The sequence below is a fragment of the Aristolochia californica genome, unplaced genomic scaffold (assembly GCF_029961685.1).
Source record: "Aristolochia californica isolate CCGP_79_NKW_82.1479 unplaced genomic scaffold, dmAriCali1.0.hap1 SCAF_1, whole genome shotgun sequence".
Classification (NCBI taxonomy): Eukaryota; Viridiplantae; Streptophyta; class Magnoliopsida; order Piperales; family Aristolochiaceae; genus Aristolochia; species Aristolochia californica.
This window is the reverse complement of record NW_027181770.1, coordinates 57,431,686-57,447,162: the sequence shown is the minus strand read 5'-3', so window position 1 is coordinate 57,447,162 and position 15,477 is coordinate 57,431,686. Positions and strand designations below refer to the sequence as shown.

The following is a 15,477-nucleotide window of genomic DNA, read 5'->3' as shown; positions in this document are numbered from 1 at the left end:
ATTAGGTTGATAATAGATGTGGAGAGTTAATTACATCACATATACAAAGACTATTAATCCAGGATATATTGTCATTTGAAATAATTAATTAATAATTACTAAAATTATTTTATACAAATTATTTTAATTACACATAAATACATGAGATTTTTAAAATTCTCTTCAATCTAACTCATTTAATTAAGTCTCTTTTTTATTTTTAACACCCTCCCACGATAATGGGTGCTATTTGACGGGCCCATGAGCCCATCTCGGAGGCCCGTTGAATGCAGTTTGTTTGGTCATGCGGACAGTGTACGCCTCTTTGGTCCCTCAGCGTGAGGAGCCAAGCAAAGGAGTAACGCCGCAGCTAGCAAAGAAGTAACGCCGCAGCTAGCAAAGAAGTAACGCCGCAGCCAGCAAAGGCGTTCAAATTCCAGCAGAGCAAACGTAGAGTCGCTGGTTTGCTAGAATGGAGGAAGAGCTGAAGGGAATGGTGGAAGATCTGCAAGTTCTCAAAGGATCATTGGCTACAGTAATTGATATCACTTTTGTTTCTCTACCTCCGTCAATTTAGAGATCCATGCATCATTTGATCTCGGAAACCCATGACCTTTATGAAACTTAGTTAAAGCCCACATGCAATTTGGAATTGAAAACGTGCTGAGAGCTTTAGGCATTTTATTTTTTTGGAGAAGTTCACGGATGTTGATTAGTTCTTCTGCTTGTCTATAGCGGTACCTACGTTAAATGACTCTGTAAATTAGCTTTTGAACTGTGGGACCGCAATTTCTCCCACTTATCTATATTCAATCTAAGATACACTGGGACCTGAATCCAGATCCCCCTCTTTGGAACTTGAAGCGTTATTTCTTGTAGAAATTGCTGGCAGATCCTTGAGTTGCATTTCTGTGGCAGATCAAAGACCTACACTCTTCTTTCACGATTAAATCAATTACTGATTTTAGTTAAGCATGGTAGTTTGCTACTATGAACCCGTTGTTTTTGCTTGTACTTTGATTTCAGAGGCTCGTGGCACTATAAAAGAAAATATGTATCTTCTTTGTAGAATTTGCAGGTTATTGCATCACTTTTGAAATGTCTCTCATTTTTCCTATATTTCTAGAAGATAGTGTGGAAGGTTTCATTTCTGAAATCTCTACTCTAGTTAGACTGTTGGGTGGTCTTCCTCAAAGCAATAAAACTAATTTGGCTTTAAACAGACATTATGCAGAAAGGTTCCCAACGGATTTAAGTCGTTGTGGACCCCAAATGTATAGCATGTCTGAAAACATTTATCCACTGGAAAGGGTGCTGTTTGACTCATGTTAGTCTGGTGACTTTATTTAGATCCACCCAGTCCCAATCATTTCCTATTGTTTATGCCTTGTCCTGCTGGTATCACAAATTGCATTGTGGCTTTGAAAGGAGAGTTCTATGAATATCATTTTATAGATTTAAATGCTTCTTAGTAGATTTGGAAGGGGTTTGGCTTTTGGAACTGGGTATAAAAAAACTTCTTTATGAAATGTCTGAAGGTAACTAAGTATTGGTACCATCAAGATTTGTGGCTTCCCCTTGATCCATTTCCATATCGTTCTTTTTGTCATTGGAAAGCCAGATGTATGATTGAGAAATTTTCAGTGAAAGAGTCTCCCTTATGTTCAAAATGGCACTTCAACCAGATTTTGGCTTGACACGTGGGTTTAGGATTCTCATTTGACTCAATTCAGCCTCAACTTTTTAAATGCTTGTGATTGGATGGTTTCTATTCAAGTCTCATATAATCCTCAGGATCACTGCTAGGGGTCTTGAATTGTGTCATGCTTCTTCTAAAGCTGAGAAGGTTGTGGCCATCAATCTTTTTTTTTTTTTTTTGATAGAATGTGTGAATTTATAAAAGAAAAGGAAAAAGAAACACAACCTAGAAGGTGGGGCCTCCCTCTATAATAAGGGTTTGGAAGGAAGATCCCCATTTAGCATTTAAGTCCACAAGGTGATTGGCAGATCTGGGTGCATGCACCCAAGTACAATTAAGGGAGGAGGAAATGCTGCAAATATCTAGGAAGACTTCCTAGTGTCGCCAGGGGGGAGTCTTGAATTTGGTGCACCAATCAATGATTACTTTGGAATCCCCTTCGATGATAAGGGGACCCGATAATCGGTCCCAGAAGATTATTAGGCCTTGAAGCAATCCAACAAGTTTCATGGAGGTGGAATCAAATATACCCAAAGGACTGACAAAGGAGAGAAGAAGGCTGCTGTTGAAATCATGAATTACTTTGCCAAAACCCACGGGCCTAGGACAACCAAAGGCGTTGCCGTCAAAGTTCTGGTTGAGGTGACGAAAAGGAGGTGGAGACCAGAAAATCATATTTGGAGGACGTGAGGGTCCCGCCATAGCTGCAACTAAACGCCAATTCTCCCAAAAATTAGAGTTGCTGAGGTGGAGGAATTCTTTCTTCATAAGAAGCCAGGGGGAGACCTGGCCAGCGATGTGCTTAGCAAGCACAAAGACTGTGGAGGATTTGAATTGGAATTTCCTTTTTTTTCTCTCCTTCCAGAGTGCCCAAGGAATGTGACCCGCACAACTGGAGATGAATATTTTGCTGCGCTTAGGGACTCGAGAGTTGGTGATGGATTGGATAATGGATGAAAGGTTATGGGAAACACAAAATTGTATGCCGATTCTGTTTAGAAGGTTGACCTAGATAGATTGGGCAAAATAGTAGTGAAGTAAGACGTGAATGGCAAATTCCGAAGTACCTTGCAAGAAGGGCAAGACGGGTCAGGGACATGGGCTCCACATCTGATCAAGGCATCAGAGGTGAAGACTTTGTTTATGCAAGCACACCAAATGAAGAATTTTGCTCGGGGGGGGGGGGGGGGGGGGGGGGGGTGGTGAGGCCAGTGCAGCTGAAGTGGTGCTAAGCCTAGAATGTATTATAGGCAGAAGCAATTCAAAGAGTGCTTTTATTGTGGTTGACTCTTTGGCTCATGGTGTCTCCCAATATAACTTGTTGTGGGTGACTCCCTTTCATTGCTTGTATAAGTTCCCTTTTGAATGTAGTTTTGCATTATTCATTCTACCTTGTGGCCCATTTTATTCCTTCAATTCTTGTTGCCGCCAACCCCCCACCTGCCACACACACACACACACACACACCCCTTAAAATGACCTTTTCATTCACTATGAGTTCTACCTCTTTATCGTACATGTCTAACCACCAATACCTATTCATTTGCATGCGATTAATGTCAAATTCTTTGGATATAAATTACTTATGTTGTTCACTAAATTTTATTTTATTATTATTTTTTTTTTTTGTCGACGCTAATTTTGCTTTCTGTTTCATCTTTTATAGTTGGAAACACGTGTCCAAAATGCTACAAGCTTTGCAAAGACTACTCCTACACGACGTTCCAAAGTCAAGGTTGTTAGACTAGTGACCTTATGCATTTATTTCCTGATGTAGTTCATATTGAATGTGGCTGTGCATGTGAGTCTGTGTTTTTATTAAATTGTTGCACTCCATTAACTAATCATTAATGTGTGGTGGTATCAGGATATGAGCTCAGAGGTGATTGACAGCAACCCCTATAGCAGGCTTATGGCTTTACAAAGGATGGGAATTGTGGAGAATTATGAGCAAATACGTGCATTTTCAGTTGCCATTGTTGTGTGTATTTCTTTCCATTTCTTTCTATGTTATAAATATGAATGCATACCCCATCTTTAAGCAGATTTATTTTGTGGTTATATGGAGTAATCTTTGGGTCCAGTAGTGCAAATATTTGTTTAAGTTCATAGGAAAATCAATGCTTATTAAGGAAAAGTAGTGATTTAGAAAGTAGTGCTTAAAAAGGAAAAGCAATGATTTAGAAAGTAGTGATTAAAGGAAAAATAGTGCTTTAGAAGGGACAAAATTGTAGTTGTCTGGTTATTATATAGACTATTGAACATGCATAAGTTATGAGGGGTATATATGTTTTGCTTATTAACTTAATAAAAGTGGTTAACTAACGAGATTGCTGCACATCATTGCTTTTTCTCTCTCATTGCATTCTTCTCTTTTCTTCTCTCCTCTCTTTCTTGTCTCTGTTCTCTCTCTTCTATCAATTTTCCTTGGTATCAGAGCCACATGATCCATAGGGAAGGAGTTTCAGACTGCTGTTTACTCTTCCTGAAGCCTTTGATCTATCTCCAGGGTTCCTCTCAATCTTTCCCTGTTGAGTGACCTTAAAGGTTAACGCTTTTTACTTTGTTTGTACCATAACTTGAGGGTGATGTTTGTGTCTACTACATAAAGCAATTACTTTGATGCGGTGCCCTTTTAAGGGTTTGTTACTGCCCTCTGAAGGGTTTGAGGGTCTGCGCAGGGTTTAAGATTGCTCCATTTTTGTGTTTTTGGTGACTTCATGAGGATTAGAAGTTACAAAAGTGTGTTTGTAGGGTCATTCTCCCTTAATTTCTCTTCCACTCCCACTCGTTATGAGTCTTTTAGAGATGAGGGGGAGGTATAGGGCATGGTCGTGAAGACATGAAGTGTTAATCTAGCCACACTTTAAAGAAGCGTTGTGATAAGTTTGGCAAGCCAGCGTGGGCTAACTCAAGTGTCTCCGAAAGTGCTGATGTATGGAGAGGTGAGCAATGGTCGACAATGGATGAAATTCAGAAGCTGCTCCAACACCTAGGACAACTTACATCTACTCCTACATCTTCCTTCTCGTAGTGTCTTTTAGGATTTTTAGACGAGGAGGATGATTGATTATAAGCATAAGCATGACGGACTTTACTACTTGGATGTTGCTCCTTCTCATCAATCTATTGCACTTAAGGTTGTTGTGACTCCTTTCTTGTCGCATTTATGGTTGGAAGGTCTATCTCCTTTGAAACTCCACCTGTATCTTCATTCGTTACCTTCAGATCTATCTTTTGAGTGTCGTGCATGTCATTTTGGAAGCACCATAAAAGCTCATTTCCTTAAAGTAGTAGATAGAGTCAAAGTTTGTTTGAACTAATTCATTTTGATGTGTGCTTTTCCAGTTTGATTGGTTTTCAACATTTTTTAATTTTCGTAGATGATTACAGTCATGTGACTAGGAGGTGGTACCTCCTTCGGGAGAAGTATGAGGATTTCGACGTATTTATCAAAAATTTCAAATCGATTTGGTGCTTCAATTCACATTTTTCATTTTGATTATGGTCTTGAGTTCATGAGTCATCAATTTTCTTCTTTTTGTGCCAACTTGGAATCCTTCATCAATTGTCATGCGTTTACAACCCCCAACAAAAGCAGTGGCAGAGAGGAAAATAGGCATCTGTTAGAGGTTGCATGTACTCTATTGTTGCAAATGAATGTTCCCAAATTGTTTTGGGGTCAATTTTAACTTCCTGCTATTTGACTTCTTTGATATTGGGAGGTAGAGTGCCAATGCAGGTTCTTCAGGCCTACATGTCCATTATTTTGTTCATTCTGCTGGCCTTATTGTTGATAAATTATCTCCTCATGCTAATGTGTATTCCTGGATTATCTCGATTTGCTCTAGAGGATTATTCTTTTTTCTTAAGTTTTATTATGACACTTCATTCCTTTCCAAACCTTTTCTTCTTTATTTGGCATGCTTGTTCTGCATTTTTAGTAATAAGGATGAATATCATTATTGGCGGTTTGGATTTTGTGTATGAATTTTTTTTTTCTTAAAAGCCAACACTAAATTTTTACCTTTTTTTGAAATTTTTTTTTGACACAGGGAGTAGGTGGTGTTGGAAGTGTTGCTGCTGAGATGCTCACAAGGTGTGGAGTGGGCCGTCTTTTGTTGTACGATTATGACACAGTGGAGTTAGCTAACATGAACCGACTTTTCTTTCGTCCAGAGCAGGTTTGCTTCCTCTTTGGATGTTAACTGCACCTCTCTTATTTCGTTTCTATATTGTGCTGAGTAGTTTATTTATAATAGGTGACAGCAATATCCTTTTCATTTGGGTTAATTAATGCTTACATATGTTATAATATGTACATGCCCCTCTAGATAACTGTTATTAATCTTTTTGTTTAATGGTGATCGGTTTTGCGTTGATAATTAGATAAGCTGCAAACAGAGGCAAAGAAACATAGCTGTTCCCAACAACAAGGAGTTGCTTAGAAACACCATAAGATGAGATCTGCTAAGAGATTGCTGACTGAAGATTATGCTTCCATAAGATGGCTCTACCCGATTAAGAACTATGAGACTGTCATAGCTGAGTCCTCTTTAATTATCTCCAGGTCTGCAAAATTTTGAGAATGGAGTTGGGTTTCTGAGAGGAGAGGAGCGACCTCAGCCTCTAGAGAGCTACTAGAGCCTGCTGGGCCTGAAAATGATTGTAAGATTTAGCCCTGTGATTCCTGACTGCTCCCTGTTTTAGCAGCAAGAATTCCCAAAGGAGCTGCTTTTGAAGTTTAGCTTTAGCCAACCTGGGAGAAGAGGAGGGTGGTTGCCAGTATAGGGACTATTGTGGGGAGTGGTCTCTGAAATGTCTGTGGATGATGGACTAAGGGAGTGGTGGCATACATTTTAGAATACATGCCCATTGCAAAAATGTCTTTGAGAAATTTGAAAAAGTTCATTGATTTTATAATGGGACCAACTACTTCGGCCTGTTACTTTTGTCTCTATGCGGGCGGGAGGAGTGGGAACCTCCCTGCTCCCCCTGCCACTGCTTGGTGGAGCAGGGACCCTCTTCGCCTGCTTATTCGGTATAGGAGGCCTCTTCCCTGTCACCAGTGACAGCTGGGACATACCTCCCTGCTGCTGCTAAAAGGCAGGGGAAGCCTCCCTTGCCATCGTAGGCAGAGGGAAGGGCTTCCACTTGCACACGTTGGGCTTTGCAGATGGCAGGGGAGTGCTGCTTGCTTGCGAAGAGGGTGGGGGGACCTCCCTTTTCCATTTCAGGCTGAGGTGGCCTCCCCCAACCTGTATAGAGGGTGAGGGACACTCTCCAGTCACCCTGGCGGCCAAACGCAGACCCAGTGGGCCCTGGCATTTGGTCCCACCAGGGGATCCAATTCAAAAATTGATAAATCTTAAAAATTTCTGAAGGGTGCTTTTGTCTTTTTTGTCAGTGAAGATTCATAGAACTTAGTTGGATCTTGTCGTGGGGAGAATGCTCCCCCTCGAGGACTGATCTTTTTGCTCTCTTATTGTATCTCATTATTGCATTTCATTTGATAAAATAGCACAAGTTCAAAATAAAAGTAAGTTAGTTTACCATATTATATGGTTTTGTAGGTATTAATTTAAAAACTAAGGATATGTATACATTTTTGCCATAGTCTCAGGGTGTGTTGGCAATTAACCCTTTTCGCTTTTCTGGTAAGATCTTACTTTCTATGGTAGAACAATGAACATTGCATATTTTCCTTAAAATTTGAAGCATCATGGTGAACAAGAAAAAGGTGAATTGTGAAGAACATATGGGCAGTTGCTTTTGTCGAGGAAAATCACTTGTCCATTCATTTGATTTAACTTTGTTCATTTCATCTCAGGTTGGTATGACAAAGACAGATGCTGCAGTTCATACACTTTCAGAAATTAATCCAGATGTGGTTCTTGAGGTATGCATTAATGAAGATTAATCTTTCAAAAGTAAAGGAAACAACATATGTGCATATAAGGATCAGTGAATATTCATCTATAGTTAACATCGTTAGGATGTTGCATGGACAAGTATCTTGCAAAACAATGGCTACAAAAAGGAAGGTATCAAAACTATTCATATCTCATGAGTTTGGCCTTTGGCTCCATGGTTGCATGGGGGATTTTAGTTTAAGTTCTTGGGCTCATGTCTCACCAAGGGTGAGGGTGTGGGTGCACATATAATTTTTTTTTTTTTTTTTTTGTGTGAATAAAGCATAGTTTTATTTGCAGAAAAACAGAAAAGAAAACAGAACTGATCAAGAGAGCTCTCCTCCTACAGCCAGTAATTGGAGGAGGGCTCCGTTTTTTGCAAGAGAATCAGCAAACGAGCTATGGTCCATTTTTTTGCTGCTCGTTTGAGCTTCTTTTAATAAAATTCAGCATCAATTAAAAAAAAAAAAGTAGCGAGAATACCAAAAATTTGGCTGATTGAGTGGAAGGTGTAATCATGCCAAAGTTCAGCGGGTAATCCCCAGACATTGATCCATTGACTTGACCAAGAATGTTGTGGGGTTGGGATGTGGTCCTGTCTGAGATGTTGGTGATATGCTGGTTAAGGGTGGGTTGTGGTATTGATAAGGCTTGTTTTTTGTCTTCGGCATTCAGAAAGTGGATGAGCCAATCGTTGTTGTGAAGAAAGGAGAAGGTTGGGTCGTAGTGTAGTTCGAGATATGAGGTTATCCAATGAATCAAGGTAGGGATGGAGTCGTAGAAACTGGTGGTGGTGATAACAATGGAGAGGGAAAAAGTTTTTTGGCCAGCTTCCTAGAGATGGGTTGGATGTCAATGTTGGGTATGTTGTGAGAGGTATGGGAGGGCCATGTAGTGAGTGGAGATAGTAGAGGAGGGGGGGGGGGGGGTGTGGGGTGGTTATGACATTGGTTCTCAATGGTTTTGGTGGAGAGGGCGTTTGTGTTATGTTGTTCAGTGGTGGTGATGGTGGGTGGGTGGTGATTGTAGTGGTGGAAAGTGAGGTGGAGTTGGAAATTGGGATTGAGAATGTGGTTGGGGGAGAATAGGGGTGGTGAGTCTTATGATCTCGTCTTTGAAAGATGACCAGCCGAATCCGGAGTTGGTCATCTCTTGAATGTAGATTCTCGCCATAATGGTTTTGTCCCGACATTGAGTGTTCTTACATTCAGTGGTCCCTCGATATTGGAAAACGGAGATGTAGAAGGCGTTATTTGAGGTCCAAAGCTCCCTTGTCCGTTCGCCAATCTTCCATTTAGAGGTGACTTTGGTGAAGACGTTGATGAAGTTGCTTGCAGTAATGAGTGGAACTGTGATAAATGATTATTTCTTGTCGGTCGTATTGGTGATTTTGATGCCATTATTTCGCAAGCAGAAGCTCAAGGAAGTATTTTTGTATCTAAAGGACTTGAGTTGGTGTTGATTTGTTGTAGCATGGTTCCTTCTGGATCTTTTCGGCAACACGATCACCCATTCAGGGTCTTCAATCGAGATTTGTTGAACTGGTTTATTATCATTATCTTTAATATGAGTAGTCTGCAACTCCGTCAAGTCTAGAAGGGTCTTCTTTCCCAGACGAGTTGTCTCAGGGGGGATAGCAAAAGAGTTGTTTGCCTCACACTGGGAGGAGACCAAAATGGAAGTAGTAGATTCCCTTCTTTGATCTCTTTGTGATGCTGGATAGGAAAAAGTCCGTCAACTAAAATCCTGTCGTCGATCCTCGTGTTGTCCCATCAATCATCCAATCGTCGGCGATCCCAGTTTCAAAATCTTTCCCAAAGCCGAGCTCTCTCTCTGATCCTCACTCTTGCTCGCACTTGCTTGTTTGCTCGCCTTCGCTCTCACTCCCTCACCATCTCAATTCAGCCCTGAGTGCGTGTATAATTAACATTCAAAAAATATTATGTCTCATGTAATAATAAGAAAGACATGTATCAGTTGATGCACCATCAGTTGCCTGATCTATTCACTGCCAAAATTTTCTTTCTGCTAGAGGTTTTTGTTCCAATGGTGATTTGCACTCTTAAATATAATCAAGGATCAATGTAAGGTAGAGATTTTTCTTAATATGCTATTGAATGGAGAATTTGAGTCTATCTGGTATGTATATCAAAAAGAGAAAATTATGCTTGAGATATTTAACTGTTCTTCAACTTATCAAGTAGCAAATGACAAAATGCGGGACCTTTGGAAAAAAATATGACAGTGAATAAGAGAGCTTTGGTTCCAATCAATTGGGGTGATCATTTGAAGAATTTTTTTTTTTTTTTTTTTTTTTTGTAAAATGGCTCATAATTTTACATGATATGATATACTTTACAAGGGGGGGAATCCTGAAATTACAAATGAAAGGTACAACTGACAGCAAATGGGGGCTAAGAGACACCCTTCCTAGCCATTAGCAGCCTTAGTGATCATCTGGAGAATATGGAAAGTGATGAAGACTAGAACCTTTAATGGAAAATCCTAGGTCATGGAAAGAGTCTTTTTAGAAAGTCATCCTTTGAATCCTGTTTAGGCCAGCAAATTTCTCCTGATTGTTAGCACAAGCTAAACTTCAAATGGAAGCCCAAGAGGAAAATCACGTGACGAGTGGTTAGAGGGATCAGGGATAGTGGTGAGAGGATCAAATTGGTATATTCTTTACCTTTTTTCATGCCGACTTTAGAGGTTAGCCTGATACTTTTTTTTTTTTTTTAAATGAAACCTAATACTTTTATTTAACAACTTAGATTCTACAAAAGTTCCATATGAGAGCTAACAAAAGAGGAATGTGATTTTGCAGCTCTTATCAGCTAAGTTGTGAATCTGTCTCCTGTGCTTTGGCTATTCACCAGTATCTCGATGAGGTTGTAGATATTTTGGCCTATGTACTACTCACGGGCAGATATCCTGAGTTAACGGGTTCTTTTGCTGGCACTGTGGCTCCCAGTCAAGCCTTCTTGTGGGAGATATCATTCTTCTCATGCCAGTGTAGATTGTACTTTTTGGGCCTGTCCGCCCTCCATACTTGTCCATTCTAAAATGAATGCTGTTCTTCTTGAATCTTGTTGTGGTTTCTTTCCAGTTGAACGGGCTAGACTCACTGCACTTTTTTATTCTGTAATCCAATGATTCTCCCTTTGTACTTGTTTTTTCATGTCTGAAGACATTGAATACTGTTGTTTTGTTTGTTTCTAGAGCTATACGTTGAACATCACAACTTTGAAAGGTTTTGAAACTTTCACAGAGAGCCTAAAGAATAAGAGATTCTCTACAAGTAGGCATGGCACTGGTGTTGATATTGTTTTGAGCTGTGTAGATAACTATGAGGCTCGCATGGCTGTAAACCAGGTATTTAACATTCTATCTGGACCTTGTTTTCTTCTGTTTCCTTTTTATGGCATTTTTCAGGGCCTTTTACTTACTCAGACATCTGAGATGTTAGTGGCTGTTGGTTTATGATTTTATTTCTCATAGCTGATGTATTTAGCATTTTTGTTGTGTTTAATGCACAGTGACTTTTTTAATTTATTTGTCATTGCATATGTAATTTCGAATCTGATGCAGTTGTGATTAATCAGGCTTGCAATGAGCTGGGCCAGACATGGATGGAGTCTGGTAGGCAACCTTTCTTATATTTTACTTTGTTTCCAAGTTCTCCACAAGCTCTGCTATCTCATGTTACTTTTAACTTTTAAATATGTAAAAGAGTCATAGTTGGGTGAAATTATTGGTCAACCTTATTTGTTACACTTTTGGATTGCCTATGATCTTTCGAAAAGCAATTAACTGGTTATATGATCATGTTAAATGCGTGAATTGCAACATGATATAAGTAGTTTTGTTGGATTATTCTTAGTTAGCTAGAGCTATGTATTATGTATGTATGCTTTTTGCTACAAAAAAAGGTATTATGTATGTCCTTTGCTATCTAAATTTGGATCACTGTATGTTAAGGATTTGCAAGTTCTCTGAATTTTATGCATCTAGGATTTTCGGATGTGTAGAAATTGACGAAAACGAGGAACTTGTTAGTAGCTTAAATATTTTAGGTTATATTAACGAGGGAAAAATTACAGAGGAGGGAGCAGATCCCTAACAACAAGCGATTGCAGGGTTGCTCCCTGCTTGGCGAGCACATCTGTTGCCGAATTTGTGGATCTCGGAATGTGAGACCAAATACAAGAAAATAGGGAGGCAATTTCTAGAATTTCCCGAAAGATGCCCCAATGGCGCCACGGGGGAGGGGATGCACACTCACAACAACCAATGACCACCTTCGAGTCCCCTTCAATGTGAAGGGGATCGCTGCAGTTGTCTTTGAAAACACTGAGCCCGTTGAGGAGGCCATGTAGCTTAGCTGGCGTAAAATCGGAGATGCCTTAAGGGCCGGCATATGAGAAATGTTGATTACTTGAAGAATCCGAAATAACACCTCCGAAGCCAGCAATCCCAGGATTACTAAGAGAAGAGCCATCAAAGTTCAACTTAAGGTAACCGGGTTCAGGAGGGGTCCATTCCTGCATGACTTGGACCTTTGTCCCAATGTGTATCATTGCCAAGTTTCTCCAGTTTTCACATATAGAGGTACCCACAGAGGAGAAGGACTTCTTAGTCAAAGGCCAAGGGGAGATATGGCCCACCACTCAGTCCGCGACTCTTACCGCTGATTCACTTTTTGCACCGAAACGCCTTCGATTACTTTTATTCCAAAACCCCCACGGGATTAAACTAGCACAAACGGAGATCATCACTTTTCCGAGACTAGGAAGGGGAGTACCAATGGGCGACTTGCTGAAAGAGATCAGATCAGCCGTCATGCAGAATTGTAGCCCCAACATAATATAACTCCCCTTCTTATATTATTCTTAATTTCATGATTTTAAGCTTCTTATTCTGTTCTCAGTGTGTTTCTTTTAACATGTTATTCAGTAAAATCTTGAAAAATGCTTTGCAAATTGAAACAAGGGTTTAGTTGTATATTCAAACCTTGATTACTAAAACTTTACATCCATCTGCTTACAGTTGCATCCCATACTTGAATTTCTGGTTGGCATAATTGAACTTTTCAAGCCATTCATATGCGTATTTATTGAGGCAGATATGTGAATGTGGACAGGTGTATCTGAAGATGCAGTATCAGGTCACATACAGCTGCTCGTTCCTGGGGAAACAGCCTGTTTTGCATGTGCTCCGCCGTTGGTACTTTGACCTCTTAACTTCTTTATTTTTGGTCTGTTATTTTCAGAAGTACATGATTGCTGGGAATCAATTATAGGAAATGTAACTAATCCTTTAGCTCTATGGAGGAGCTTTAGCATTTGAAACTACCCTCAAGTGAAGGAGCTACGAACATTTTAGCAGATTTTCTTCTGCTCATATGGTTATCTATGCAAACATGGAAGCACCTGGTTGTATTTTTAGTAATGAATGTGGCTCTTTGGAATCCTTTCACTGTTATTAAAGTATCTATCATTCAGGAAATATGGCTCTATACTCTTCGATGGATCTGGGTGTAACATGATAATATTTTTGTTTGATTAAAGCGTTTTTGGTCTTCTTATTTTTTTTGCAAGCATTATTTGAATGTCGAATTGATGTCCAACAGAGAACTGGAAGGTTGTTTTGCCATGTGATTGGACAAGTTTCTATGGTAGTTCTGGTTTGTGAGATATGCTGCATGGTTGGTCAAATTGGAATACGATTAAAACATTCAGTGCTGCAAAAATTAACAAGTTTATCTGTTTTAGAAATGTGTTGCAATCATAAACAAAAAGACACGTTTGCAAACTTCTTGGGATTTGAGATACCAAAGCTTTTCAAAGCATTGGATGATACACATAAGTTCTTGGTCAGTGTAAATCAGTACTATTTAAGTTGTAAACACTGAAAATTTGTCTGGTAGCTATTTTATGGGCCCATGTTACCACTTTAACATCAGAGGGGTTTTGTACATAAGAAACTTGCCTCAATTCATCTTTATGTACATTTGTAGACATCTCATTGCTTTTTGAAAAGTAGTCATTGGAACTTACTATTTAAATAAATAGTATAATTAAATGGTTTAGAATCATCATATTGGATACAGAGGCAGGAGCATCCATTGTTGTTGATGGATGAGTGTGCCCCTGATCGTACTTGTCCCCTCTGTGGTACGAGCGAAGAGACAGTCCAGCATGTTCTATTACATTGTGATTTCTCTTGGCAAGTCTGGATGAAGATCTTCTAGATGATTGGACTCCAAATGGGCCTACATCAAGACCTCTTTGGAACCTATGAGATGGTTATGGGGATTTGCCTTCCTAGGTTGGGCAAGCTAATTATCTTGGCATACCTTGCGCATGTCCCATGGTGCCTATGGTTCGAACGCAATAACCAGAGATTCAATTCCAAGGCTAGTACCCCAGAAAACACGTCTTCTCATGCAGTGGGCCTTATCTCGAGTTGGGTACATACCAGGAAGGAGTTTGTCTTTTTTTTGGGGGTTTCCCTTAGGGAAAATTGAGGTTTGATTTCCCATATGGTAGGCCCATGCAGAACTCCGATTATGGCCACCTGGGATCCTCCCCCTTGCTACATCAAACTCAATTTTGATGGCTGTGCTTAAGGTTGTCCTGGGCCGGCTGGAGCTGGTGGTGTATTCAAAGACAACAGTGGAGACCCTATTCTATCTTATGTAGGGCCGGTGGGCATTGCTGATTCAAATTCTGCTGAAGTGAGTGCTGTTCTATTCGGCCTTCAAATCTTCAAAGAGCGTCTCAATGGCAAGTTGTTTATTGAAGAAGATTCTAAGATTGTCATCAGTTAGTGCTCAAAAGATAGCTCCCCCCTTGGCGCCACTGGCTTATCACTGATTGTACTGTTGACATTGTATTATCTATTCATTGTAATTGAAACCTCGTTCCTCGATCAGCCAATTATTTGGCTGATAAATTGGCAAAATTTGGAACCGCCCAACAATCTCTCATTGTTTGGGAAGGCTTCCCCCCTTGTAATCTGCTCGTTTGAGCTTTCTCTTAATAAAAATCAGCATCTTTTTAAAAAAAAAGTGATTTCCATATGTTTTTTGAAAATAAGGTGACTGTTGTGCATGATGTCCTAAGTAAATGTGTTATCGGTATAGAATAATGAAAAAGAAAGAATTTTGGAAGAAGAAAGTGGAGGAAAAGAAGAAGACAAGAGAAAAGGGAGAAAGGGAGGTCTCATGTTCAGAGAGAGAGTTTGGTTAGAGGATCGGCACGATTCCTAATCTCTTTATTGATACCTTAAGTGATTGTAGTACAAAATGACCATAATGCTGCTGCTCTAGGTATCTTAATTACAGCCATCAAACAGTAATAAGAAAATGTAAAAATTAACCTCTATCCAATTAGAGTGCTTGAATGCAATACCCTATTGTAAAATTAACAAAATACACTTGGTAGACACCCAGGCTAAGGCGGGCATTTCACTCCAACACCTAGTTGTGGAGGAAGGCCCTCCGACATAAGTTTGTTTGTACTTACTCTTCGCTTTTATAGTCTATTTACACTTTTTTTTTAAAAAAAATTTAACAAAATACCCCTGACCTTTAACAATCAAAAGCATGCGTTCACATACACACCGGGATCTTAATTCTTTTTATTTTCATTGTTGATATATTTGAGTAAGGGTAGTTTAGTCATTTTACCATCCTAGGTGGAGTCTAACGAGTCCAGCATGTTAGGCTAATTGTCAGAATGTTATGTTGCAAGTTTCATACAATTCTGATATGTATGGAAGTAGTTATAAGACATCTTGTAGACAGGGGCATTTCTGCCCTTTTTCATGTAACTCACATAAAGTAAATCAAATAAAGGGAAAGGCTCGACTTTTTGAGCCCCGATT

General features: G+C 39.7%; 1 protein-coding gene across 1 annotated transcript in view; it reads left to right on the top strand.

The window, feature by feature from the left end:
- The first annotated feature begins 327 nt into the window (after positions 1-327).
- The window catches only part of LOC137952488 (ubiquitin-like modifier-activating enzyme 5), a 28,366-nt gene continuing 13,216 nt past the window's right edge, over positions 328-15,477 (top strand). The window contains exons 1-8 of the mRNA XM_068799564.1: positions 328-514; positions 3,345-3,413; positions 3,546-3,659; positions 5,734-5,862; positions 7,509-7,577; positions 10,810-10,962; positions 11,193-11,229; positions 12,731-12,813. Of these exons, the coding sequence (XP_068655665.1) occupies positions 452-514; positions 3,345-3,413; positions 3,546-3,659; positions 5,734-5,862; positions 7,509-7,577; positions 10,810-10,962; positions 11,193-11,229; positions 12,731-12,813 (717 nt within the window). The 5' untranslated portion in view covers positions 328-451. The remainder of the gene's footprint in view (positions 515-3,344; positions 3,414-3,545; positions 3,660-5,733; positions 5,863-7,508; positions 7,578-10,809; positions 10,963-11,192; positions 11,230-12,730; positions 12,814-15,477) is intronic.